This window comes from Rhinatrema bivittatum, chromosome 3, assembly GCF_901001135.1.
Source record: "Rhinatrema bivittatum chromosome 3, aRhiBiv1.1, whole genome shotgun sequence".
Lineage (NCBI taxonomy): Eukaryota > Metazoa > Chordata > Amphibia > Gymnophiona > Rhinatrematidae > Rhinatrema > Rhinatrema bivittatum.
The window spans coordinates 386,720,502-386,747,945 of NC_042617.1; the positions used below are offsets into that span (position 1 = coordinate 386,720,502).

General features: G+C 42.1%; 1 protein-coding gene across 1 annotated transcript in view; it reads right to left on the minus strand.

Moving 5' to 3' along the window:
- Positions 1-27,444, minus strand: part of LOC115088601 (CD109 antigen-like) — a 220,564-nt gene that overhangs the window by 180,617 nt on the left and 12,503 nt on the right. The window contains exons 2-6 of the mRNA XM_029596859.1: positions 22,546-22,706; positions 6,794-6,822; positions 5,028-5,255; positions 2,398-2,529; positions 639-672 (exon numbers count right to left, since the gene is read on the minus strand). Coding sequence (XP_029452719.1) covers positions 639-672; positions 2,398-2,529; positions 5,028-5,255; positions 6,794-6,822; positions 22,546-22,706 — 584 coding nt within the window. The remainder of the gene's footprint in view (positions 1-638; positions 673-2,397; positions 2,530-5,027; positions 5,256-6,793; positions 6,823-22,545; positions 22,707-27,444) is intronic.

A 27,444-nucleotide genomic window follows, 5' to 3' on the forward strand; every position in this document is an offset into this window, starting at 1 on the left:
GTGAGACCCGTACCAGGGACTTGCTCCAGCCAGCAACTCTGGGTTCACAATCATTGCTCTAATTATTGCCAGTTTGGTATCTACTCTAATGCTACTTATGTTCATATTTATCTAGGAGGAGCATGTTAATTAAACAAAAGAACAAAATATAATAAGAGCAAAGCAATTCTGATTATCAGACCATTCTTTTTTTTATTATTAAGTTTTATTGATCTGTAGATCAGAATGACTGGATCAACACCAGGGTTTCACAGTCAGGTTTGAAGACTGATCTGCAGTGACTGGTTCTTTTGTATCATAAGAAGTCTGCACCAAAGATAACATTGCATAAAGGTGTGCTAAGGTTTATTTTTAATTTTAAAATAGCTATTTTATAGATGTTGAATAGCTATAAATGGGCACTAGCCCAGTTTGTCCACAAGATGGAGCCCTAGCATCGACAGGGGTTTTCTCTGGTCTGGGACTTTCTATGGTATTTTGCTTATCACTTGCTTAGCTGGTCAGAGAGCAGGCGGTAATTTTCCTGGCCCTTTTCTATTCTCCCTTAGACCAGCATCAGCAGTCAACAGATTGGAAGAGGATGTTTTCAAATCTAATGAACAAGTAAGAAATAACAAAAAGTGCATAGATTCACTTACCAAATTCAGCCACAGTAAAAGTGCTCGTAGTTACCTTAAGTTGAAAATAAGATTTCAGATTGTTAAAATTAGCTTTTCAAGGAATTGTTATTGAAATGTATTCTTCAAGCAATTTCATAAAAAGTAAATAGCATATAGGATTTGATTCACTATACATGTTTCCCCGTACATACAGAATGGGAAGAAAGGTTTTAGTGACTTAGGTCCAAAATGGGGACAATGCTTTAAACCATCTAGCCCATAGTTTGCATACGTGCAGACATTTTTCATCTTTTCTATTTATTACAATTTGCTTTTGCTTTTTGACACTTTTAATTCTCTTTGTTGGCACAGTCTTTGTTAGTGTTTTAATTTAAGCAGATTATGTATGTTTTAAAATGTAAACCGTTTTGATTAAATTTTATTTGTAAAAGTGGTATACAAACACTTTTAAATAAAAATAAAATTGTGAAAATTGTCAAATTTATCACATGAAAGTATTGTTTGCATTACATCATATATTTATAGCATATAATAATTGCTGATAAGGAACAGGAGTGCAATATTTCGTTCACATTATTTTGAATCAACATTCAAAGGAGAAGAAGATTAACTGCTTCGGTCCACCTCACACATAAGGGGCCTGCTTAATGAATGGATGTTCTCCTATTTTATGCCTACAGAAGGAAACTGACCGCGAGCTTTATGCTCAGTGTTTAGCAGTTGGGATACACATGTAAAGGTTGCTGTGCTCCCTTAGCAATGGTTTTGCCATTGACCAGCCAGAGAGAGCAGGTGTTGTATGTTCTAAGACCATTCCTAAGATTTTTCCCCACCGAGGGTGCTGGGATTAGTCAAGGTCGTCTTTATAAACTGGTTAGAGCACGTTTTAAGGCATGATTGGATGTTCGTAAGTTTCATTTTGGAGCAGGAGTGTTTTCTTGGTAGATCCCGCAGGCCCCCACAGCCTGCAGAATTGAGAACAAAAAAATAAAATAAAATAAACTGGCTAGAGCCTTCACAGACCTAGAGGGCACTAACTTAAGCAAGAAGGGAGAAGAGAGGATTTTTGTCTTGTAAAATAATTTGTCATTTTCTTGATCCGTTCCTAGGTCAGGAGGGCAAACACCCCGGTTTTTTTTTGTTTACCATCACCACCTCCCTATCTACTTTGGAGAAGAGAATTTCTTATTTTTCCATCACTGGGAAGGGACAGGAACTCAGAGGTGGAAGATGGAGAAAGTTTGCAGCACTTGGTGTTTTCATCCTTCTTTGTATTCTCATGATTTTTGCTATTTTAAGTTGGATCGTACTTTTTAAGTTACAGTAAATGTATTATTTGAACACAAATCCAAGTGTCCTGCTTGCCTCTTTCAAGATGTCAAGGAGTGAGTATGCCAACTACTGAGACTACTGAGAGAATTGGGAGACCGGTGGTGTGTGAATTTCTACCTATACACCTAGTACTCGGAGGTTTGTCCTCCTCCTCCCCACTGATGAAACCCTAGCACCCCAGTGGCTAAGGTGTGATAAACGGAGAGAAAAGTGAGAGGTCTGGGACCTGGGGACTGTAGTTCCTACATACTGGCCCTAAACTGAAGAGGGGGGGGGGGGTTTACAGACACTTTGCCTAGGACACATACCACAACATTTGGGCATTATGGGATAACATTATGTAATAAATATAAAGCTAATTTTAAAAAGTCCCTTTCTTTTATTTATTGATATTTGCCAGAAGGCAACAGAAACCAATTTGCATTTACAAGGGGTTTCTCCTTACCCGTTCTTGCGTGTTCACAGTGATGGTCCATTCTCCAAGGGGAGTGTTGTCAGATAAGAGAAACTCTTTGGCAACAACGCCCATGTCAGTCATCACATTCAACCACTGCTGAACCAGATTGTATGAAGGGCCCTGCCACAAGCAAAGCAGAGAATAGTAAAATGTTCAAAATATTTTTTCCATTATACCCTAAGCAAGCAATACCTATATTTATGCTTCTACTGTTGAGGGAAAAATGGTTGAACAGATAAGAAAATAAGAACACTTTTTTTTTCAGTAGAATATAGGCCTTGGAGCTATCCCATGTGGTCTGTACTGCCATGCAAAATTCTGATTCAATCCCTCCAACCCCCAGGTCAACTGGGGTTGGGGATGTCACTGAGGCAGAGTTCACAGAGGGGTAGGTGAAGGGTAGGTGAGGGGAATCAAGCTCATTACTTAAAGTACTGACCAGATTTAGGGTCCTTGTTTACAGGGTCTCAAAAGGCAACCTGGCTAGAGAAGGTGACCTTCTAGTCCAGGTCTGTCACTGCAATGACCAACCTGATATGCTGCGGAGAGAGGGAAGGGGGAATATGAAACTAGGGGCAAAATCCTCAGATAGATGAGAATGAAGATTCAGGGTGCTGGATCCCAAACCTTGTTATAACTGGAGTTGGAAATACAAATTGCTGGGTCCGAAAGAAGAAAAGAATATTTGCCCTGAGTTAAAATGAATATATGCCCTGAGTTAAAATGAAAGAAAGCAAATGTGTTGCTTTCCAGATATTCTTTGGGAAAGTTTGGTGATCCCATTTTGCGAGGATAAAATCTCCTCTGCAGCACAGTCTGGCAGTCAGTGCTATCTTAGAACATAAGAACATAAGATATGCCATACTGGGTCTGACCAAGGGTCCAACAAGCCCAGTATCTTATTTCCAACAGTGGCCAATCCAAGTCACAAATACCTGGCAAGTACCCAAACATTAAATACATCTCAAGCTACTATTGCTTATTAATTAATAGCAGTTTATGGATTTTTCTTCTAGGAATTTATCCAAAACTTTTTTAAACCTAGTTACACTAAGGGGTGCATTTTCAAAAACAGCGCGCTCGCGTACTTTTGTTCGCGCACCATGCGCGAACAAAAGTACGCGTAGCCGCGCGTATCTTATAAAATCCGGGGTCGGCGCGCGCAAGGGGGTGCACATTTGTGCAACAGGATCAGCAGGCATGAAGCTGGTGTCATTATTATGGCACCCTCTACTACTGCTAGTAGGGCACCGAGGGTTAGTCTCAGAATATTAGGGATGTGAATCGTTTTTTGACGATTTAAAATATCGTCCGATATATTTTAAATCGTCAAAAATCGTTAGGGCCACGATACAATACCAATTCCCCTGATTTATCGTTAAAAAATCGTAAATCGGGGGAAGGGGGAGGGCAGGAAAACCGGCACACTAAAACCCCCTAAAACCCACCCCCGACCCTTTAAATTAAATCCCCCACCCTCCCGAACCCCCCCCCCCCCCCAAATGCTTTAAATAACCTGGGGATCCAGCGGTGGTCCAGAACGGCGGCGGTCCGGAACGGCCCCCTCAATTGAATCCTGTTGTCTTCAGCCGGCACCATTTTGCAAAATGGCCGCCGCAAAATGGCGGCGGCCATAGACAAAAACGATTCGACGCAGGAGGTCGTTCCGGACCCCCGCTGGACTTTTGGCAAGTCTTGTGGGGGTCGGGAGGCCCCCCCAAGCTGGCCAAAAGTTCCTGGGAGTCCAGCGGGGTTCAGGAAGCGATTTCTTGCCGCAAATCGTTTTCCGTACGGAAAATGGCGCCGGCAGGAGATCGACTGCAGACCTCCTGCAGTCGATCTCCTGCCGGCGCCATTTTCCGTACGGAAAACGATTCGCGGCAAGAAATCGCTTCCTGAACCCCGCTGGACTCCCAGGAACTTTTGGCCAGCTTGGGGGGGCCTCCCGACCCCCACAAGACTTGCCAAAAGTCCAGCGGGGGTCCGGAACGACCTCCTGCGTCGAATCGTTTTTGTCTATGGCCGCCGCCATTTTGCGGCGGCCATTTTGCAAAATGGCGCCGGCTGAAGACAACAGGATTCAATTGAGGGGGCCGTTCCGGACCGCCGCCGTTCTGGACCACCGCTGGATCCCCAGGTTATTTAAAGCATTTGAGGGGGGGGTTCGGGAGGGTGGGGGATTTAATTTAATGGGTCGGGGGTGGGTTTTAGGGGGTTTTAGTGTGTCGGCTCATGATTTTAACGATTTTCACGATAGTTTACACACCCAAATGGCAACAATACGATTCCCTCCCCCTCCCAGCCGGAATCGATCGTTAAGACGATCGAGGACACGATTCACATCTCTACAGAATATACTGCCGCCACTCTTTCATGCCACCTGGGAAGGAATCGCGTAAAGTAGGAAAATGTTGCACAAGTAAAAATAAAATTTGGAAAAATTCCCATATCTTTTCACTGGTGTTTGAAATAAAACAAAAAAAAGCTTGTGAAATGACTTGCAAGAGCCAGAACGTAAAGATGTCACCACTTTCGTAGTATAAGACTTTAACAAACCAGCTTAGTTTAATAGCAAAATACATACTGCCTGAAAAAATAATATAATCAAATGTACTTACTCGAACATAAATATCTATTTGACCATGAAAAGGTCTAAGATCCTGATAAATGCAGATTGCTCGTATTTTGACCCCTTGTCCAGGCCAGTAGAGCAATTTGTCTGTTTGAATGAACACTGAAATGCTTTCTAACGGGTTCACAAAAATGTCATGGCTGAAAAGTAATTCATTCCGAACAGATCCAGTCACGTTCAAGGTATATATGGAGGTAAAAGAATCCACGGGGAGCTGTAAAGGAAATATGAAACTTGGTGAATATTATCCTTTTATCTAGAAATAGTGCAATCAAAAGCAAAATGTTGCTACTATGCTAATCAGGGATAGCATAGTAGCAAAATTGTCCCAGCACAGTTATGGCAGATGCAAGTGTAGGAGGTAGGTACCTTTTGATCTTTTTCTCCAGGCTGTCATAGATTGGACATAGTGAGGTCCATATTCAGTCACTGTCCCATTGGTCCAGCCAGACTTACCCAGCTAACTCTGAATGTTGGAATTAGCCGGTTATCTCAACTTCACCCAGTAACACCCTCAAAACGCCCCTAACTTAGCCAGCTAAATTCTAGCCAGCTAATATATTAGCTGGCAAAATGTAGCTGGGTAATTGGCCAAATATTAATTTAGCTTCTGAATATGGACCTCAATAGGTGCTAATATCATAAATAACATGTTTAAACCTGTATTTACATTTGAGCTTTACATCACCTAGAGCTCTTACAAAATGAAGGAACTAACAAATATTCATCAATCAGTAAATAATTCTGCACAGCACTGTAAGTACACACACCAATCTTTATGTACACAATGCCTTGTTACTTTATGCAGTCCACTTTGGGCCTACCTTTAGGAAAAGGCAAAATATCAAATGCTTATTTAAAAAAATAAATATGTAAAAAGCACATAAATTATTACAAAAGCCCAGGGGGAGGAATAGAGAAAACTGGTGGCTGTTGTCCAAGGACCAAATATAGTATTGTGATTATACCTGGGAACTCTCCAGGTCTGATCCAGTTTCTGAGTTTTAAGTTGCAGAAATAAAGGTCAGCAAACAAGTTGTAGGTCAAGGTCCACCAACTCGGTCCTCAACCTGGGATTTCCACAACAAATCTGCTTGACGTCTATTTGCATAGCGTAGTGGTAGTGCACGCAGATAGATCTCTTGCATATTCATTGTGGTATTCCTGAAAATCTGATCGGATTGTGGTCCTTGAGGACAAAGTTTGTAGGTGATACTTTTTGCTGGACTAACCCTGTGGTTATCAGCTCTGTCCTTCAGGCACACCTAACCCACGAATACTATGAATAGTGCAATATACGTTGCGGATCGCCAATACGGCGAAAACGAATGCACACCCCTAGTTCATGGTCGCATTGTCTTTAATACAGCCAAGGTAACGCAGACACATTCCGGATACCATTAGCATGTGCGTCAGTCTTTAAAATATAATGTAATGCTAGAATTAAAATAGACAGGTAACTTGCGTCACCATGCTGTTTTTAACAGTGGTTAGTAATATATGCCCCTAAGTGACTTGCTGAAATCAAACAGTGAGTGGTAGAGGTGGTGTTTAAACTCATGTGTTCAGGTTTCGCAGGTTACACCAGCAGCCTTGAAACCTTTGAACTCTGCAAGTGAGAGGCCATTGCACCTTCCAGGAAGTGGTAAGAAGGATAAAACTCATCAGAGATAGTCCAACTGATTACCACCACAGCATTTTTCAGTGATAGCATTTCAAACCCGATTAAGTATAATTTGAAATTGTACTTACCGCTGGAAGAGTGAGAATTCCGATGGTTTCTGTGAAAAGAACACAATGTATATAAGAGACAAGGAAAGTGAGGCTTGGTTTAGGTATTTATATTTTCTGGTCTGTTAGAGAGTTGAGTCTTTGTGTAGAATTTATTCTGAATGCATGCTTTGGCTAGTTCAAACATTTTCTTACTGCATATAACTATGTAGAGATTATGTGCTAGAAATAGCTGAATTGACTTATAAGTTGGCCATCAGAATCATTCATTTCTAATATGCAAAATCTCTTCTACATACAATATAAACATCCAAAAAAAATGTTGATTCAGTCTATTTTTATCTCAATGAAGTTTCTGAAGGCATTAACTATCTTGCAGGAATAAAAGCCCATGTCTTTTCTTACAGTTTTGAGTTAGGTGGGATTCGGGTTACTGACTTTACCTCAGTAACTTGATCATTCTGTTCTGTGAGATCAACTGGAGCAATCATTGTGTTATTAAAAAAACAAGAAACAATGAATGTACCTTCAAACAGAAAATAAACTTCCTGCTTCATCATTCTTTACCTATGGGTGTCAATATTTTATTCTGGGAGGAGGGAGGAGATCCTAATTCTTTGTCTTTCAGTATCTCATGGGGAATTTGTTGTGTATTAATATAATTCTAAAGAGTAAAACCACATATGGAAAGAATGGCTTCCCTATGAGGAAAGGCTAAAGAGGGCAGAAGGGCTGTTCAGCTCGAAAAAGAGACAGCAGAAGGGGGATATGATAGAAGTCTGCAAAATCATGAAAGGACTTGAACAGGTAAATATAAATTGGTTATTTACGCTCTCAGACAATAAAAGGACTATGGGGCACTTCATGAAGTTAGCAAGTAGCTCATTTAAAACAAATCAGAGAAAATTATTTCACTCAACACATAATTAAGCTCTGGAATTCATTGCCAGAGGATATGGTTATGGCAGTTAGTGTAACTGGGTTTAAAAAATGTTTGGATAAGTTCCTAAAGGAGAAGTCCATAAACTGCTATTAATCAATAAGGAACAGTAGCTTGGGATCTATTTGGCAAGTACTTGCCAGGTACTTGTGACTTGGATTGGCCACTGTTGGAAATAGGATGCTGGGCTTGATGGACCCTTGGTCTGACCCAGTATGGCATGTCTTATGTTCTTATATTTGCACCAGACTATCATCTTTCCTGGTTTTTGGCTTTGGTTATTTCTTCATCGCCCTTACTCGCCCTTATATATATATATATATATATATATATATATAAAAATTTTATATATATAAAATATATATATATATATATAAATTTTTATATATATATTATATATATATATATATATATATATATATATATATATATATATATATCAAAAAAAAATTTTTAATGAGAAGGTGGTAGATGCCTGGAATCACCTACCAGCAGAGAAGGTGGAAACCAGTACTTGGAAACAAAGAAACATAGAAATGACGGCAGAAAAAGACCAATCGGGCCATCCAGTCTGCCCAGCAAGCTTTGACTCTTATTTTCCCATACTTATCTGTTTCACCAACCACCAACTGGGTCAAAATTCAGGCATGTTTCAAACAGATGTAGAGACAAAAGTGGAAGGAACAGCACTGGGAGGCTGCAATATTGCAGCCTTCATTTCCTTGAAAACAGAGCCAAAGGAAAGGTGATATGGATGATCCTCGTTAGGAGCACATAAAATAAAAGTCCTGGTGCCAAGGGATCCTGATCCTGGCACCAAGTTTGTGGGTTCAAAAAATGGTTGGGTAAGATCTTGGACTGAATCAGATTCAGAGAGAATAAGAAAGGAGATTATTTGCTAGATGGGAAAAGGCAATAAAATCTCTTTTCCCCTTTGTGACAATCTAACTGCACCCCAAAGTGAAATTACAGCACTCCTTTTTAGACCTTCTTCAGTACACCTCTTCTTTATCGAACCCACAACCCTGGGATTCATAAGAGGAGTCTCACACAATGGCTTACAGTCCAACTAACAAACGTCGGGGCCTACTTTCTAACACTTTTCTCCCATTCTGTGTCTATGGGGAAAAATACTTAATAAATGCCTCCTTTTATTTTCTTTTCTAGAGGTACCATCAGTAAAATTAGCAGTAATCACAAAACAGTGAATGAGTTTCAAGATTTTAACTGCAGAAATACTAACAGCCAAACCATTAGAGCTCTGGCAGCTCTAGGAAACACAGTCTCCTCCAACATGATCCCATGATAAATGTGTCCATCAGCATATGATTATCCCTGGAGGCAACTTGGGTTTTTTTTAACATAGCTGTGAGCCGACTAGGCATCTGCACCTAGGAGTAGTCCTTTGACACACCTGCCTCCATTGTAAAAGAGAGGCCGTTCTGGACTGGAAAGCCAAAAGGCCTTAAGGGATATTCTGCTCCCTTGGTCTCCCACTCTGGACTCTCATTACAACTCCTTCATAATTCTCTTCTCACATAAAAACTCAAACGTATATATGCAAGATCATTCTCCCTCTATAAGTTGTCTTTCTCCACACACTTACTTGAAGGCATAGGCAAATAAATGTTATCCTATGCTGCAGATCCATCCACCCATAATAAATAATGGTAGAAATGAAATACAATAAAGGTAAACCTATAGTCTCTAAAGGTAGATGAGGGCTACATAAAGAAAAAACAAAAAGCAAATTAAGGAAGGATGACCTAGCAACATTGCAGGTCTTGGGGTGGCAGGGTTGGAATGAGCAGGATGCAACCATTGTTCCCTGTAGGACAAGGTTTTCCAAATCTGTAATGGGGACCACACAGCTAGTCGGGATTTTAGGATAGTCAGAATGAATACATCTGTGAGAAAAATGTACATATGCTGGGTTTTCAAAATCAAGCAGATTTGTCTCATGCATATTCACTATGGATATCCTAGGAAACTTCAGAGGACAAGTTTGCCCTATTATAAGTGTATGTGTGACCAGGCACCATTTTTCTAGCAGTTGCACATATCTCACGCAGAGGAGGAATGGTAGGAGTCCATTGTACAGCAGTCTACTACTCTGTCTCTTCAGTGCTGGCACTGCAAGCAACTTCAAAACTCGCAGGCTGGCACTTTCCACCTGCTGATCTTGCAATGCAATGGGCTGGCCCTTGCATTCTGAAGTTGCTTACAGGGCCAATCCAAAAGAGAAAGTGGTGGACTGCCACAGGATGGGCTCCTACTGCTCTATTAGCTGCTTCAGAGGAGTAGATTCTGGGGAAAGGGTGGCAAACATTGGAGAGAGCAGATGCTGGTGAAGATGAGCATGCTGCAGGTGGAAGTGGATGCTGGGGAATAGGGGAGAAGTAATGTAATGTAATGTAACCCCAATATTTAAAAAGGGCTCCAGGGGCGATCCGGGAAACTACAGACCGGTTAGCCTGACTTCAGTGCCAGGAAAAATAGTGGAAAGTGTTCTAAACATCAAAATCACAGAACATATAGAAAGACATGGTTTAATGGAACAAAGTCAGCATGGCTTTACCCAGGGCAAGTCTTGCCTCACAAATCTGCTTCACTTTTTTGAAGGAGTTAATAAACATGTGGATAAAGGTGAACCGGTAGATATAGTATACTTGGATTTTCAGAAGGCGTTTGACAAAGTTCCTCATGAGAGGCTTCTAGGAAAAGTAAAAAGTCATGGGATAGGTGGCGATGTCCTTTCGTGGATTGCAAACTGGCTAAAAGACAGGAAACAGAGAGTAGGATTAAATGGGCAATTTTCTCAGTGGAAGGGAGTGGACAGTGGAGTGCCTCAGGGATCTGTATTGGGACCCTTACTGTTCAATATATTTATAAATGATCTGGAAAGAAATACGACGAGTGAGATAATCAAATTTGCAGATGACACAAAATTGTGCAGAGTAGTTAAATCACAAGCAGATTGTGATAAATTGCAGGAAGACCTTGTGAGACTGGAAAATTGGGCATCCAAATGGCAGATGAAATTTAATGTGGATAAGTGCAAGGTGATGCATATAGGGAAAAATAACCCATGCTATAATTACACAATGTTGGGTTCCATATTAGGTGCTACAACCCAAGAAAGAGATCTAGGTGTCATAGTGGATAACACATTGAAATCGTCGGTTCAGTGTGCTGCGGCAGTCAAAAAAGCAAACAGAATGTTGGGAATTATTAGAAAAGGAATGATGAATAAAACGGAAAATGTCATAATGCCTCTGTATCGCTCCATGGTGAGACCGCACCTTGAATACTGTGTACAATTCTGGTCGCCGCATCTCAAAAAAGATATAATTGCGATGGAGAAGGTACAGAGAAGGGCTACCAAAATGATAAGGGGAATGGAACAACTCCCCTATGAGGAAAGACTAAAGAGGTTAGGACTTTTCAGCTTGGAGAAGAGACGACTGAGGGGGGATATGATAGAGGTGTTTAAAATCATGAGAGGTCTAGAACGGGTAGATGTGAATCGGTTATTTACTCTTTCGGATAGTAGAAGGACTAGGGGATACTCCATGAAGTTAGCATGGGGCACATTTAAAACTAATCGGAGAAAGTTCTTTTTTACTCAACGCACAATTAAACTCTGGAATTTGTTGCCAGAGAATGTGGTTCGTGCAGTTAGTATAGCTGTGTTTAAAAAAGGATTGGATAAGTTCTTGGAGGAGAAGTCCATTACCTGCTATTAAGTTCACTTAGAGAATAGCCACTGCCATTAGCAATGGTTACATGGAATAGACTTAGTTTTTGGGTACTTGCCAGGTTCTTATGGCCTGGATTGGCCACTGTTGGAAACAGGATGCTGGGCTTGATGGACCCTTGGTCTGACCCAGTATGGCATTTTCTTATGTTCTTAAGTGGCAGGGGAGTGGGGCTGAAAGAGGCAGGGGGATCAGATATTGGGGAACGTGGAGAGCAACATGCAGGGAACAGATGCTGGGAGGAGAAGAGGCAGGAGTCAGATGGGTAAGAAGGGGGAAAGGCAGGGGAGAGCCTGCGGTAGAGACAGGGGCAGAGGCAGGGGCAGATGACAAGGGAATGAGGAAATAAGATGGATGCTAGGGAAAGGGGGAAATAGGCAGAAGGGTAGATGCTGGGAAGAGAGAAATGAAGGGTTGATAGAGGCAAGGAGTAAGAATGGAAAATGAGGAATTATATGGATGAAGGATGATGTGAGGGGGATGGGAGACAAAAGAATGGAAGGGTAGGAGATAGGCACATAAAATGAAGGGGTAAGTGAGAGGTGAAAGATGTGATAAAAGCTAGGAAGGAGTGAGAAGATAAGACATGGGGAGCGAGGGGAAAAGAGATGGAAGCTGAGATGAGAGAGATGGACAGAATGAGGAAGAAAGATAAAGTTTGGGTCCCTGGTGATGGCAGCAGTAAGTGGTGGCACAATGATAGAAACAGCTAGTGCAGGGGTGTTGGGGGGCAGGTACAAACAGGATAAGATAAGGGACCACCACCCCTCTCCCAGTCACTTGCTAAAGTTAGGTTCACAACAGTAGTGCACATCTGCAGATGCCCTGGAAAAAAATTAGAGGGGACATTGGCTACAACTCCCCAGAAATCAACCGAGACCAAAGCAGGTATTGTCCATCATGGCCATGTGCTGCTGGATATTTGGACAATAGCCTTATTAGTTTTGGAAGCTGTTTAGAGTTTTATAAATCTTGGTGGTAAAACATGGAAGAGGCACTGGGTGATGGATTAAATATAGGAACTTGTGCATTCATCTGCCCAAGGTGGTATAGAACAAAAGAGGAAGTAACTTGAATAAGATGTGATACCCTACAAGTGGTCAACATTAAGAACATAAGAAAATGCCATACTGGGTCAGACCAAGGGTCCATCAAGCCCAGCATCCTGTCTCCAACAGTGGCCAATCCAGGCCATAAGAACCTGGCAAGTACCCAAAAACTAAGTCTATTCCATGTTACTTTTGCTAGTAATAGCAGTGGCTATTTTCTAAGTCAATTTGTGGGTTGATACAAAGATCAAAGTTTCAAGGCTACAAAATCTGATAGTTGTTGATACTTCTTGCATTCTATTTTTGAAATAAATAAGAAGTGTGTTTATTCTAAAGGATCTTACAACTGTATGCTTTTTCTAACTTGTCACAGTGTTTGAGTCCCTGGGCTGCGACAGAGTTAGTACTGCCCAGCTTGTGTGGCTCAGACTGGGTCCACATTGGCAGCAGGCATACACGCTACTGGCTGGGATAGCAAGATAGACTTCACCTGTACCAGCTGGGGGACCCGACTCCTCCTCCTCCCAGACTGCTGCTGGGGACCCCTTGCTCACAGAGTACTGCTTGATTTCCAGATCTGCCACTGGAGTCCCCTCACTGAAGGGGGGGGGGGCAGGTTGACCACTCAAGGCCTGCTGTTGTGCTTTAGTTCTCCCTCAGTAGGAAGGTTTTTCAAAGCCTGGGTTTATAACTGCTCATGGTTGTTTTAGCATTCAGTGGTTCTGGCCCTCCGCATTCCTCAGCTTTCAGTGATTTTAGCTCTGCTAAGCTCATGACCATTTATGTGCTGTTACCCAGCCCAGATAAGTCACCTTCTCTCAGCCTGGCTTTTGCTGTATCTGTTGTCTGACCCTGTATGGTTCACTTCTCAGCCAAAAGGCCAAGTCCCAGACAGGACCACAGAGAGGGGCCATGTGCACACCCCTGTATCCTGCCTGGCCATCCCCTTGTTGTTTGGGATCTCGGTACCCAGGTGTCTGAATACTCTTGGTAGTCAGGGTGAAAATCTGTTTGCTTCCTAGGACTGTTTTCCAGTATATTTCTCTCATAAATTCCTTTCCCAGTCATAGTTATGTAAGTTAGAAATTTGAATCCTCTGATTTTTTAGTGATATTTCCTACAAAATTACCAAGTGGCTGTAATATGCAAATTCCCTACCTGAAACTGTGACTCATCTATTCAATGGTCAGTTAAGCACCTTCACAGTAAGGGGTCTGATGACCTTTACAATTTCATTCTGTGTTTCCTGGATTGGCAGCTCATGTTACACAGCTGCATTGTCCTCCCCTTGTTTTTTTTCTCCTACAGTTCACTTAAATGGTAGCATTCTCAAACCTCTGTCTCTTGTGTGTGTGTGTGTGGGGGGGGGGGGGGGGGGGGGGGGGTTCACTTCCAGTCCTATTAAAGGAACTGGCAAGGCTTGTGCCTATCTTTTAGGGGTGTGAATCGTGTGATCGATCGTCTTAACGATCGATTTTGGCTGGGGGGGAGGGAAATCTGATCGTCGTGTTTTTTTATTTATTTTTTTAAATTGTTAAAAATCATAAATCGGGGGAGGGCGGGAAAACCGGCACACCAAAACAACCCTAAAACCCACCCCGAACCTTTAAAATAAATCCCCCACCCTCCCGAACCCCCCCAAAATGTTTTAAATTACCTGGGGTCCAATGGGGGGGTCCCGGCACGATCTCCAGCTCTCTGGCTGCGTTGAGAAATGGCGCCAGTGGCCCTTTGCCCTTATCATGTGACAGGGCAAAGGTAGCGCCGGCGCCATTTTGGTTCCTGGCTCCCAACGTCACGCGTGCAGGAGATCGCTCCCGGACCCCCGCTGGACTTTTGGCAAGTCTTGTGGGGGTCAGGAGGCCCCCCCAAGCTGGCCAAAAGTCCCTGGGGTCCAGCGGGGGTACGGGAGCGATCTCCTGCACGCGTGACGTTGGGAGCCAGGAACCAAAATGGCGCCGGCGCTACCTTTGCCCTGTCACATGATAAGGGCAAAGGGCCACCGGCGCCATTTCTCAACGCAGCCAGAGAGCTGGAGAGCTGGAGATCGTGCCGGGACCCCCCCCATTGGACCCCAGGTAATTTAAAACATTACCTGGGGTCCAATGGGGGATTTGTTTTAAAGGTTCGGGGTGGGTTTTAGGGTTGTTTTGGTGTGCCGGTTTTCCCGCAACTTTTTAACGATACAATACAAATGCCCCTGACGATAAATCGGTGGCATTTGTATTGTATCGTGCACTCTAACGATTTTGGACGATTTTAAAATTATCTGACGATAATTTTAATCGTTCAAAAATGATTTACATCCCTACTGTCTTTTCCTTTGCCAGACTGGAGGCCAAAGTCAGAGAACACTCATGATACACATCCTTCCCTTCTGAAAGCAAACTACATCTGCCCTAACCTCACCTAGACTAACTCCCTACTCCCACCCTGAGCCTGAGGAACTTCCAATTCCAGATAACCTCTGGGGGAGGTGTGGATTAGTATGGCATGTCCATCTGCAGCTGTCTACCCAAGGGCTGGGAACTAGGAACATCCGTGGCGACTCCACTGTCTCTACACTAGAATGGTTTGCTGATAAAAAGAGGGGAAGGACAAATGAGTTTTCTTAGTTGGAAAGCAAATGCAACATTCTATCTCTTTTCTATGGATTTTTAAAGTGATTTAATTTTAGTTGCAAAGATAAAATTGAACAATGAAATAAAGAGATGTCATCTAGTACCAGGGTCTTCCTTCACTCCTGCTAACCTTTTATCTAACCTGACCTGAATATTTCTGCTCTCATTTGCTGTCTCAGTATATACACCTTCCCAGGTACTCTCCAAGGAACTTTTCTCTATGCTGCCTCTTAATTTCTGCCAATCTGGCACTCTCCATTCATCTATCGTCTTCAATTTCCCATCTATCCATTCGGTCAGCAGGAATTTGGGGCTTCTCCTTCTTACTCTTGCAACCTGCCAATGCCCTTGCATCCCCTCATTCCTCACACCAGCATTTACAACTGTCCAGCCAGTTAGTTCATTCTAATTAAAACAGTAACATATAGGTCAATATTCAAAAGATCGAGGCACCTGATTTTCTAAGCTTTTTTCCCACTGCCTGAGAAATGGAAGAAAAGCCTTTGAAAATCAAGCCTTTAAGGAGGTAAGCACCTAAATGTGCCTTTGTGAAACTGTGCCCCTGATGAGTGCTTACATTTAAAAACCAAAATCCACAAGGCTCATAAATTTAGGGTGGGCAGGTACGAAGAGCTAGGTTGGAGAGAGAATTTAGGTAGGCAAAACCAGGTGCAGGGACAGCTGACCTATATCACACCTTCTTCTTTATGACCAGTGAACCCCTCCCATGCACCTTCCCCCAAAAGCATAATAAACTCCCTCCCTCTCAACCACTGATATATAAAATCCATCCCCCCTCTATGAGCTGTGATCCCCTGCCCCTCAAGCCACGATGCTCTCCCTTAAGCCAATCAACATACTAGATGATTGAGTGGCCTTTCAACACACATACCATCTCCCCACCACACACACACACACACACACATGCAAACATACCTGGACCATGAAGATCCTGGCCTCCATCCCCTCTGGAATCTGCATCTATGATACCAGAGGATCTTAATTTTTTGGAGGCAGGGGGAACACAATGTGTCTTCTGCTGACAATGCTGACACTACCATGAATGATACTACTTGGGGTTAGGTGCCCTTTTTCAGCCATGTCTGAGCGTCCTAATTCTAGGCAATTAAATTTTGGATTTAGGAGAATGTTCAACCAAACCTAAGCACTTAGATTTTCAGCTGAAAATTCTGCCACATCTAAGTGACTAAATTTGTGTGCCTAGATAAGGTGCTCTACATTGGATGAAAATTGGCCTGTATGTAACTCTTGGCAGGTGAAGACCTTTTAGTATACCACATCTACACAGTTATCCCTACCTAGCATGTCGATGCAAACCCTACTCAATCTCTAGAGTTTTCCTCCCTTGTCTTTTATCACTGCCCTCTCAATTTATTGACTCCTATTTTGTTCCTCAGCTTTTGGAAAGAGCTCTAAATTTCTCATCTTCCTCTAGGTTTTTAGTTTAAGCTATTCCTAGAAAAATATTGACCCAATACACTATGTGGCACCAATTTTTTAATTGAAAAAAACTATGTGTATCAATTTGATTTTACATGGTCTGTTCTTAATATAGCAGCTTTTGTCACTTCACATTTCTTACAGGTGTATTGAAAAACTGCATAGAAGGAAGTGAAAAAGTGGCATTGTGAGACTGAAACGTGAAGGGAAGGAATATATAGAGGCTGATGAGGAAAAAGCAAAATTGCTTAACAAATATTTCTATTCGGTGTTCATTGTGGAAGAGCATGGAGGAGGACCACATAAAACAAACACAAATAAGATTGGAAGTGAGGTAAACCTCAATCGACTTTCAGAACAGTGTGTTCATGAGGAGATAGCAAAACTTAAAGTAGATAAGGCGATGGGACCTGATAGAATACTGAGGATACTAACTTTACTAAGGGAACTTAGAGATGTCCTGGCAGCTCTGCTCTGTGAACTTTTCAATGTTTCTTTAGAGTTTAGAGTAGTTCTGGAAAACTTGAAAGAGGTGGATATGGTTTCTATTCATAAAAGTGGAAGTAAGGAGAAGGCTGGGAACTACCTCTGGCTTCTGTGGTGAGCAAACTAATGGAATTGCTGCTAAAATAGAGGATAAGTGCAATTTTCAGAATCCAGTGAATTGCAAGATCCAAGGCAACATGGTTTTATCAGAGGTAAATCTTGTCAGACAAATCTGATCAATCTCTTTAATTGGGTGATCAGAAATTTGGATCAAGGGAGAGTACTAGACGTAGTGAACATGGATTTTAGCAAGGTCTTTGAAACGGTTCCACACAGAAGACTTCTAAATAAATTGTGTGCCCTTGGCATGGATCCTAGCGTGTCTGACTGGGTTAGAAACTAGGGATGTGAATCGTTTTTTGATGATTTAAAATATCGTCCGATATATTTTAAATCGTCAAAAATCATTAGAGCCGTGATACAATAACAATTCCCCCGATTTATCGTCAAAAAATCGTAAGTCGGGGGAAGGGGGAGGGCGGGAAAACCAGCACACTAAAACAACCCTAAAACCCACCCCGACCCTTTAAAATAAATCCCCCACCCTCCCGAACCCCCCCAAAATGCCTTAAATTACCTGGGGTCCAGAGGAAGGGTCCCGGTGTCATCTTTTACTCTCGGACCTCCATGCGTTGTAGAAATGGCGCCGGCGCCATTTTGTTTTTTTGTCCCCCGACGTCAGGAGCGTAGGAGATCGCTCCTGGACCCCAGCTGGACCCCCAGGGACTTTTGGCCAGCTTGGGGGGGCCTCCTGACCCCCACAAGACTTGCCAAAAGTCCAGCGGGGGTCCGGAATGATCTCCTACCGCGAATCGTTTTTCCTTACGGAAAATGGCGCTGGCCGTACGGCAACACGATTCAACTGCAGGAGGTCGTTCTGGACCCCCGCTGGACTTTTGGCAAGTCTTGTGGGGGTCAGGAGGCCCCCCCAAGCTGGCCAAAAGTCCCTGGGGGTCCAGCGGGGGTCTGGAACGACCTCCTGCAGTCGAATCGTTTTTCCGTACAGAAAATGGCGCCGGCCATACGGCGTATGGCCGGCGCCAAAATCTGTAACAGGGTAGACAGCCAAGAAAGAGTGGAAAACATGGGGAGGGATCTAACGAAGCTTGAGGAATAGTCTACGGTCTGGCAGCTAAGATTTAATGCTAAAAATGTAGAGTAATGCATTTAGAATGAAAAAACACAAGGGAAAGGTACAATAATGGAGGTAAAATTCTTGTAAGCACAAAGGAAGAGAAAGATCTGGGGGTAATTGTATCTGCTGAACTTAAGTTGGCCAAACAAGTGGATAAAGTGATGGTAAAAGCCAGAAAGATATTTGGCTCAATGGTTAACATAAAAAGGAAGTGATATTGCTCCTATATAGGTCCTTGGTGAGACCTTACTTGGAATACTGCATACAATTCTGGAGAGAGCACCTTCAAAAGGATATAAACAGGATAGAGTTGGTACAGAGGGTGGCTACTAAATGGTCAGTGTTCTTCGTTCTAAAGCATATGGGGATAGACTTAAAGATTTAAACATGAATGCCTTAGAGGAAAGGCGAGATAGGAGAGATATGATAGAGACATTCAAATATCTCAAAGGTTTCCATGCACAGCAGCTGAGCCTTTTACAATGGAAAAGAGGCTCTAGAACAAGGAGTCATGAGATTAGGGTGAAAGGGGGTAGACTCGGGTAATTTTAGGAAATATTTCATTACAGAGAGGGTGGTGGATGCATGGAACAGCCTCCCAATGGTGGGTTCCATGAGACAAAAAACAGCATCTGAATTCAATAAAACATGGGATAAATACAGGGGATCTCTAAGGAAGTGATGAGAATTACAATGCTAAATTAATTGGACGGATGGACAGACTGGATGAGCCACACAGTCTTTTTCTGCTGTCATGTTTCTATGTTTCTAATAAGATTTTTTTCCCTTAATTGATTTGCCTGATTCAAGGGCAAAACTAAGATGAATACAATTTTACTAAACCTCAGTACTGGAGTACGCAATTCTCATTCAAAGATTCTTTGTGGTGTTCATAAACCCTAGAAGCTGTTTTTCATTTGTCTGACTTGCTTTCAGACATTTTTTGATCATCTACAAAGTTAAAAATGTAAAATGGGGGGAGAACAAGATGGCTGCCACCTCATCCACACGCTGAAGAAGTGTTTCTCCTGCTCTTTACCTGAAATCTTTCTTTCCTCTATCAAAATACCTTACACAAAGAGTAAAGCACAGTTGAGGGAAATTTCCAGTTCTTCTCCCATGCCCGAGCAATTACAACCTCGGATTGAAACCTTCTTTGTGGACCCCTACCTGAGACACCGGAGGGGAGAGCCGCAATGGAGACGTACATCAAGCGATCATCGCCTCCACTGGCTGAAGTAATATCATTAAGCCCCAGTGAGCCGAGCATGCCTCCACCTCCTGTTTCATCAATATTAGATATTCCTGAGTTGAAATTGAGAGATATTACCTCTGAGCCCACGAGAAGAGAAACCATTTTGGTTTCTCCTTTGGTGAATCTGTTTAGAATGGATTCCATGGGCCTTTCTTTCGCCTCAAAATTGCCTGAGATTACTGAAAGTGGAATCGGCATCATGGGTGAAGGAGACGGCAATGTGCAGGTATGTCCAATTCTAAAGCCATTATTTGAGAAACCAAAAAAAATCATTCTAGAGACTGTTTGGTCTGCTTTAATTTCTATTGAGAAAGCTATAACCTCTTTAATGGCTGTAATTGTGGATAACAACTGGCGAGTCTTGGCTACAGAAAATCAAGTTGGATTGTTGGCTACTAAAGTTACTGAGATGGATACAAGGATTTCTAATCTGGAAACAGAAAACAAATCGGAAGCCGATCCAGTTGGCTGTGTAGCAGTAAGGATAACGAGAATTGGATAATGGAAAAAGCCCTTTATTAAAATTTGCCCGACTCTGGCCGAGTTTCACTCTTTAATCGAGAGCTGCCTCAGGGGCAATATAAATCGATATAAATCGAATGAAGTGCAATGGCGTAGCGAGGGGTGGGCGGGGTGGGCGACCTCCCCGGGTGCCGGGTCTAAGGGGGCGCCAAAACGCCTGGCTCTGCCTCAGGGCTGGCAGAACCACTAGGCGAGCTAGGCCTGTGCCTAGGGCGCCGAGACTTAGGGGGCACCGCGACAGGCAGCAGAATTTTGAAAGGGCAAAAAGTGCCCTTTCAAAATTCTGCCAGCCTTCGACTCGCCTAGATGGAGACCAAGCATTGAGATTTAGGGGGCGCCGTGGCAGGCAGCCAGCTCCCGACTCGCCCTGCCGCCCCGCCAGTGTCACCCTCCCGACACCCACCTAGTGGTCCAGCGGAGGTCCCGGGAGCGATCTTCCGCTCCTGGGGCCTCCGCTGCCACTAAGCAAAATGGCGCCGGTGACCTTTAGCCCCTACCGTGTGACAGGAGCTGAAGGCCACCGGCGCCATTTTGCTTAGAGGCAGCCGAGGCCCTGGGAGCGGCAGATTGCTCCCGGGCCCTCTGCTGGACCACCAGGGGGGGGCATCGGGAGGGTGGCACTGGGGGGGAGGCAGGGAGAGTCGGGAGCTGGCTGCCTGCCGCTGCGCCCCTTAAGTCTCGGCGGCTGGTCTCCGGCTGCACCGATCTTCCTTTCTTCGGCCACATGATCAGCTAGACCGGCTGCGCCGATCTTCTTTCTGTGTGTGTGTGTGTGTGTGTGTATGTGTATGTGATGTGATGTATATGTAAGAAAGGAATGGAGCTTCTGTGTGTGAGTGTATGTGAGAAAGGAATCTGCCAGTTTAAAAAAATGAAGTGTGATAATACATATACCTCAACTTTTGTGCTGATTTTGTTGAAAAGTTGGATGAAAGATGAAATTACTAAATTTTAAGAATCCCTCTGCTGGAAAATAAAAAATAAAATACATCCCACGGAGCCGCCTGTTCTTGCCGCACACGCGCTCATAAAAATGAGTGCAGAAAAATAGCACCGATTTCAATGCAAATCATTGATGGAGGGAGGGGGCGCCGAAGAAGTCTCTTGCCCCGGCGCCAAATTGTCTAGCTACGCCACTAATGAAGTGATCTTCACAATTGGTGATACATGGCATTACCATACGTTCAAAGTAGAGATTTATGATCAAACAGGTTGTATGTTATAGTGGATGCACAAATACTGTGGCATCGGCCCTGCAGACATACAATAAGTCCTGCTTACATTGATTGCCCCTGAGGCAGCTCTCGATTAAAGAGCGAAACTCGGACAGAGTCGGGCAAATTTTAATAAAGGGCTTTTTCCATAATCTGGAAACAGTACAGCATAAATTGGTTCAATCAGATATTGTCTCTTCTAAGAAAATGGAAAACAATGAAAATGCTTTCAGAATTTTAAATTTAAGGATATTACGTTGTCCTTATATAAGTTTGCTTCCTCCTAAGGATCTATTCAAGAGCTATTTAGTAGATTCTTAAATTTCCATCTGAAGCTGTTCCAATCATAATTAAAGCTTATTTTTTGCCTAAATCAGAGGGGGATATACCTAAGGATCCAGAACCCGTTTCATCTAAAATGTATCTGAATTATTAGAATTGTCTCAAGGAGACAGTTATTCAGAATAGAGCTACCTTGTTAATAACTTTTGCATTCTTATCTGAGAGAAATTCTGTGTTGAAGTTTTTTTTCCGGAATCATCATCAGTTATTCTACAGTCAAAAAATCTGGATTTTCCCCGATATCACTAAGACAACACAAGAATGCAGGAGGAAATTTCTCAATATGAAACCTGAAATCTTAAGTAAAGGTGCAAAATTTGACCTGAGATTTCCATGTAAATGCTTGCTAAGATACCAAAATTCTAATTACTTATTTTTTTTAACCTTCCCAGCTATGGGTATTCCTGGACTCCCATTCTTAATGTTTCCCATGTGTTGGCTTGGCATAATTTTGTCTGGGGGGGGGGGGGGTGTAAGATCAGGATTAGTACTGTGCAACCATATTTCTTGAAATAATCGCTCTTGTTAAATTTTGTTCTCCCTTATTTCTTCATAATTAATGAGACAAATATTTGTTGGGGAATTTAGAATTTCATTTTGCAATATTTCATTGTTGGTATAGTACAAATTTTGTCTTAATTGCTGGTACAAGAAATACTTGTGTTATTGTGTAAAAAAAATTCAATAAAAATAAATGAAAAAAAAACAAGTTAAAGGTCATCTTTTTACATTTTCTTATAGGACTCTATTCCATAGCACTGTTCCAAAGCATATGAAAATTTGAAATTGTAATTAACCCTTTTTGATTGGGGCAACCTTGCTAAAATTCACATTTATTGACTTCCTGTTGACATATGAACAGAACCTGGATAATTTAAGATTTACAAAAGTAGGCTTTGCCTTATAATATATGACTGTGTTGAAACTCACCATTCTTGAAGGTACCTTGAGCTTGTACCAGGGGTTTTACTCCACTCAGAACTGTGGCTGTCACATTGATTTCTGAGTGATTGGCACCGAACCAGTGGACAGCAAGACTTGAATTTGTGCCTGGGCGAAGAAGATTTGGGACTGTAATATAATATGAGGGGCTGAAAAATACAAAATGAATATCATCTTTTAATTTCAAAGCATTTTATGTATCCAGAATATCTATAATAATCACAGTTGGTCTCTCATTTGTGCTCTAATTATCTCAAGATTTCAAAAGGATGTACCTCTTTACATCTCAAATTAAGGGACCTATTGTTATGCCCCCTCACGTCTGATCTGAAGTAACTCTGGCAGCATGCTGTTCCAAGCACCTGGGATAGAACTTCCTGTAACTCTGGACTTCCTTTTATAGGTCCCCTAGCCAGGACTTTCTGGGGTGCTGGCTGATGACAACACATCCTCCATTGGTATATATGGAAGTCCTTTGCAACCAGCCATTGCCTCAGCAATAGGGTTCCTGGTACCCTTGTGGTCCAGTGTTTGGTGCTAACCTTGTCTTGATGCCTTCTGTAGTTCTAACCACCTCTGTGCTCTGTTCTTTGCCTGTCTGCCTTATTTTCTGGCCCTGTTTGTTTCCTTCCTCTCTGTTGGCCTTGCCTGTTTTGTTTGTCCTGTTTGTCTTAGATTAACTACCTGGATCCTGACCCTTGCCTGGCCCCAGATCTTCTGCTATCTGCTGCCTGCCCTGACCTCTGTTCTCATACCTGCTCTGCTGTCTGCTGCCTGCCTTGATCTCTGGCCTGCTGCTGTCTGCTGCCCTCCCTGACCCCTGACCTGGACTCTGCCTTTCCTAGCCTGCCACCTGGACCTGACCATTCTTGCTAACTGCTTACCCTGACCTTGGTGTGTCTTGGACTCTTATCTTCTTCTCTGCTGTAGGGCTCTGCCTACGTCCTGCTGACTGCCAGAACCCAAGGGCTCAACCCAAGGCAGAGATGGCTGATATAGGTGAAGATCCAGTCTGGCCTGCTACCAAGACTGTTCACCAGCTGCTGGCGTAGGCCTCGTGGGTTTGCCCATGAGGCTGTATGAACTATGTTGCAGCACCAAGGGCTCATGATGATCCTTATTATACTTATTTACTTAGAAACAAACTAAAAGATGACAAATAAAGATAAAAATGGTCATACGTAGGATATCAAACATCCAAGGAGATGCAAGTGGATTAATAAAGTCCTGAAACTTAAACAGATTTATAAAGAAAATATTCTTTAATTTCACATTCAAAATGGCAACTCCATTGCTCAACTGTCAAACCAACACAGTTCTCAATAGGGTCCCCCAACACGGACCCCGTGTTTTGACAAACCCGGCTGCATAGGGAGGGACGGTAAATGGTGGAATTCTTAACAAATGAAATGAAAAAACAATTTAACAATGTAAAGAAAGGGACCAAAAAATAAAGATGGTGTATCGTTCAAAATATTTAGCCGATAAAACATACCTTATGTGTGATGTTACATTCAAACAGTCAATGTAGCAAGGAGAGCAAGCAGTGAAAACAAACCCAGACATTTAAAGAGACTAAAGTTTAGGCATGAAAAACATAGCCAATGAGAAAGCAACAGCTCAGGGCAGCAATAACCAATCACAAGACAGTAACAAAAGTATGCAGTGGGAAAACAAAAACCAGCAGATTAAATAAAGTATTGCCATTCTATGTCATTGTTAAGGCCATGGGGTGTAAGGCAATTTAATCTGTAGATCCATTTCTGCTCCCTGCGGATCAATATTTCAGAAAAATTACCGCCACGAGGCAGAAGAGGCAACTTGTCAATTACATAAAATTTCAAATCATGTTCAGAATGTCCTGATGAGAGCCAGTGAGACACTAAAGGGGCTGTGTCATGACCAGTTTTAATATTTGAGCAGTGTTCAATGATCCGAGTACGGATCGGGCGAGAAGTTTTGCCCACGTATAGCTTAAGGCAAGGGCATACAATCACATAGATCACTCCTTATGTTTGACATGTGGCAGAAAACTGTAAATGAAACTTAGCATGAGAGATGGGATGTTCAAATATCACTAAAGGTGAAGTATGGGAACAAACCGAGCAGTGTCCACATGGCTGGTGATCTAAAAACCTTACTGAATCTGTCAGTGTCAGATCATTTAGGTGTGAGTGAACTAGGATATCTCTAAGATTTCTACCCCGACAGAAGGAGAATCGAAGAGGGTGATCAAAAGTCTTGTATAGCGATAACAAGGACCAATGGCGTTTAATAATGGTGGTGATACTGTATACGTGAGTTGAGAAAGGTAAAATACAGTTTATGCAATCATCAAATGCTCTGACTTGAGGAATAAAAAGATATTCTCGGTTAGCATAGAGGGCTCATTTCAACACCCTACAGAATACACACTGAGGGTACCCCCTTTACCTGAACCTTAACACCATTTGCTTAGCTTGGTTTATGAAGTCTGCTCACGAGGAGCAGAGACGCCTAAGTCTGAGTAATTATCTTACCGGGATATTCATCCTTAAAGCGGAGGGATGATGGCTGTCAAACCTTAGCAATGTGTTTCAGTCAGTCTATCCTATTGGTTATCCTCCTTCCAACATGTCTCTGAGATGCTAATTAAGTCTATGTCATCATTCAGAAGGGGAACAAAGAGGAAACCGACAGTCACTCAGCAGTGCATGGTTCAGAGGAAGGTATCTTTGAAGGATACTAATGAAGCATTAGAGTTAGGGCATCCCGACAGAGAGATTCCAATAAGAAAAGTAGTCCATGTGCCTATAAGTAAAGGATCACCTGAGCTAAAAGATTCCAAATTATCCCTGACAACTGAAAAGCAGAATGTTAATACCAACAAAAAACACATTTTGAAATGTTTGTATGCTAATGTCAGAAGTCTAAGAAGTAAGATGGGAGAGTTAGAGTGTATAGCAGTGAATGTTTGGGTTTCTAACTGTCACTCTGTGCAATTTGCCCTCCTCTGTCTGTTTATGGTTGTAACTGCTGCTCTGTGCAAGTTACCCCCATGCTTTCTATTTAGGGTTTGTAACTGCCCCTTCAAGCAAGCCTCCCCCATGCCCCCTGTTTGTCCCCATGCCTTCTGTTTAGGGTTTGTAACTATTGCTCCTTGTAGGTTTCTCCCAAACAGAAATGTTACCACAAAAGTTACCACAGGTTACCTCATTTCTTTATTTCTATCCTGTAGCCATTTTTTACATTCCATTACCATGCTTGCTTTCACCAACTCCTCCAAAAGGACATTCCATGCATCCACCTCTGGATGCACCTCTGGATGCATGGAATATTTTTCTGTGAAAAAATATTTCCATATGTTGCTTCTGAGTCTACCCCACTGAAGCTTCATATCATGACTTCTAGTTATATAGCTTCCTTTCCATCAGAAAAGGTTTGATTCTTGTGCGCTAGTAATACCCTTCAGGAATTTAAGACTGTATCATATCGCCCCCTGTCTCTTCTCTCAGTAAGAGTATATATATATATATTTAGGTTCTCAAGTCTCATCTCATATTTTTATTTTATTTATTTATTTAACATTTTTATATACCGACCTTCATGAAAGAAATTCATATCAGATCGGTTTACATATAACAAGGGGTAAAACATAATATGTCTTTTGATGCAAATCCTGAACCTTTTTTGTTGCCTTTCTCTGGAGTGCTTTTATTCTATCTCTCTTTTTTTTTTTTAGATGTAGTCTATAGAAATCATCACAGTACTCCAAGTAAGGCCTCATCAATGACCTTTGCAGGGGCTTTATCATCTTTTTCCTGCTGGTTATGCTTCTCTCTATGCAGCCCAGAATTCCTCTGGCCCGAGTCACTGCCTTTTCGCATTGTGTCACTACCTTCAGATTGTCAGTATTTACTTAGAATTTGGTATTTATAAACCACCCATGCTGACGCCCTGGGCGTTGTACAAAAAAAATACACACATAATTAAAATTATGTACAAACTAAATCTGTATCAAACCTTTGCTGGTCAAAAGTAACAAATGAATCTGCTTCATTATGACCCAAAATTGCATGGAGAGAGGTAGGTTGTATCATATTCTATATCACCCCCAAGATCTCTCTCCTGCTCTGTGTACATCAGTCTCTTCCCCCCGCCCCCCATTTATGTTCAGTTCCTTTGGTTTACTACTTCCCAAATGTATAACTCTGCATTTCTTGGCATTGAATCCTAACTGCCAAGCCTTCAACCACTCCTCGAGCTTTCTTAGATCACTTTTCAATCTCACTACTCCTGCAAGGGTATCCACTTTGTTGCAGGTCTTAGTGTCATCCATAAAAAAACAAACTTTTCCTTCTAAACCCTCCACAATATTCACAAAAGTACTGAACAAAACCAGCCCACATTATTGACCGATTTACATGCACTATCATCATAATGCAGTGTCATTGCAGGAAAAATTCAGCCCAACTCACAGCAAATAATAATAAGTAGCATTATCTGCACATTCATGCAAATCACTTGTTGTTATGTAAAAGGAATAATGTGCATTAAGAACATAAAAACAAGTACAAAAAAATAACCTACATTCCCAACCTTCCTATCAAAAAACTGAATCTATATATTATACTGGTAATTTATTTTAAAAATTAAGGAGACCTTCATATATTGATGTGGACCTACACAAGTTAATGTTTGTTTGGTACTTGTTTTTATTTATTTTATTTAATAGTGTTTATATACCACTTTTACAAATATAATTTAATCAAAATGGTTTATAATAATAAATTAATAAATCATAAAATTAAAAAGATTACAAAAATTACAAAAACCATAATAACTTATGTGACCATTATAATCATCATATAATTTTGATAGAGACTATGTGGTCCATTCCAATCTTAG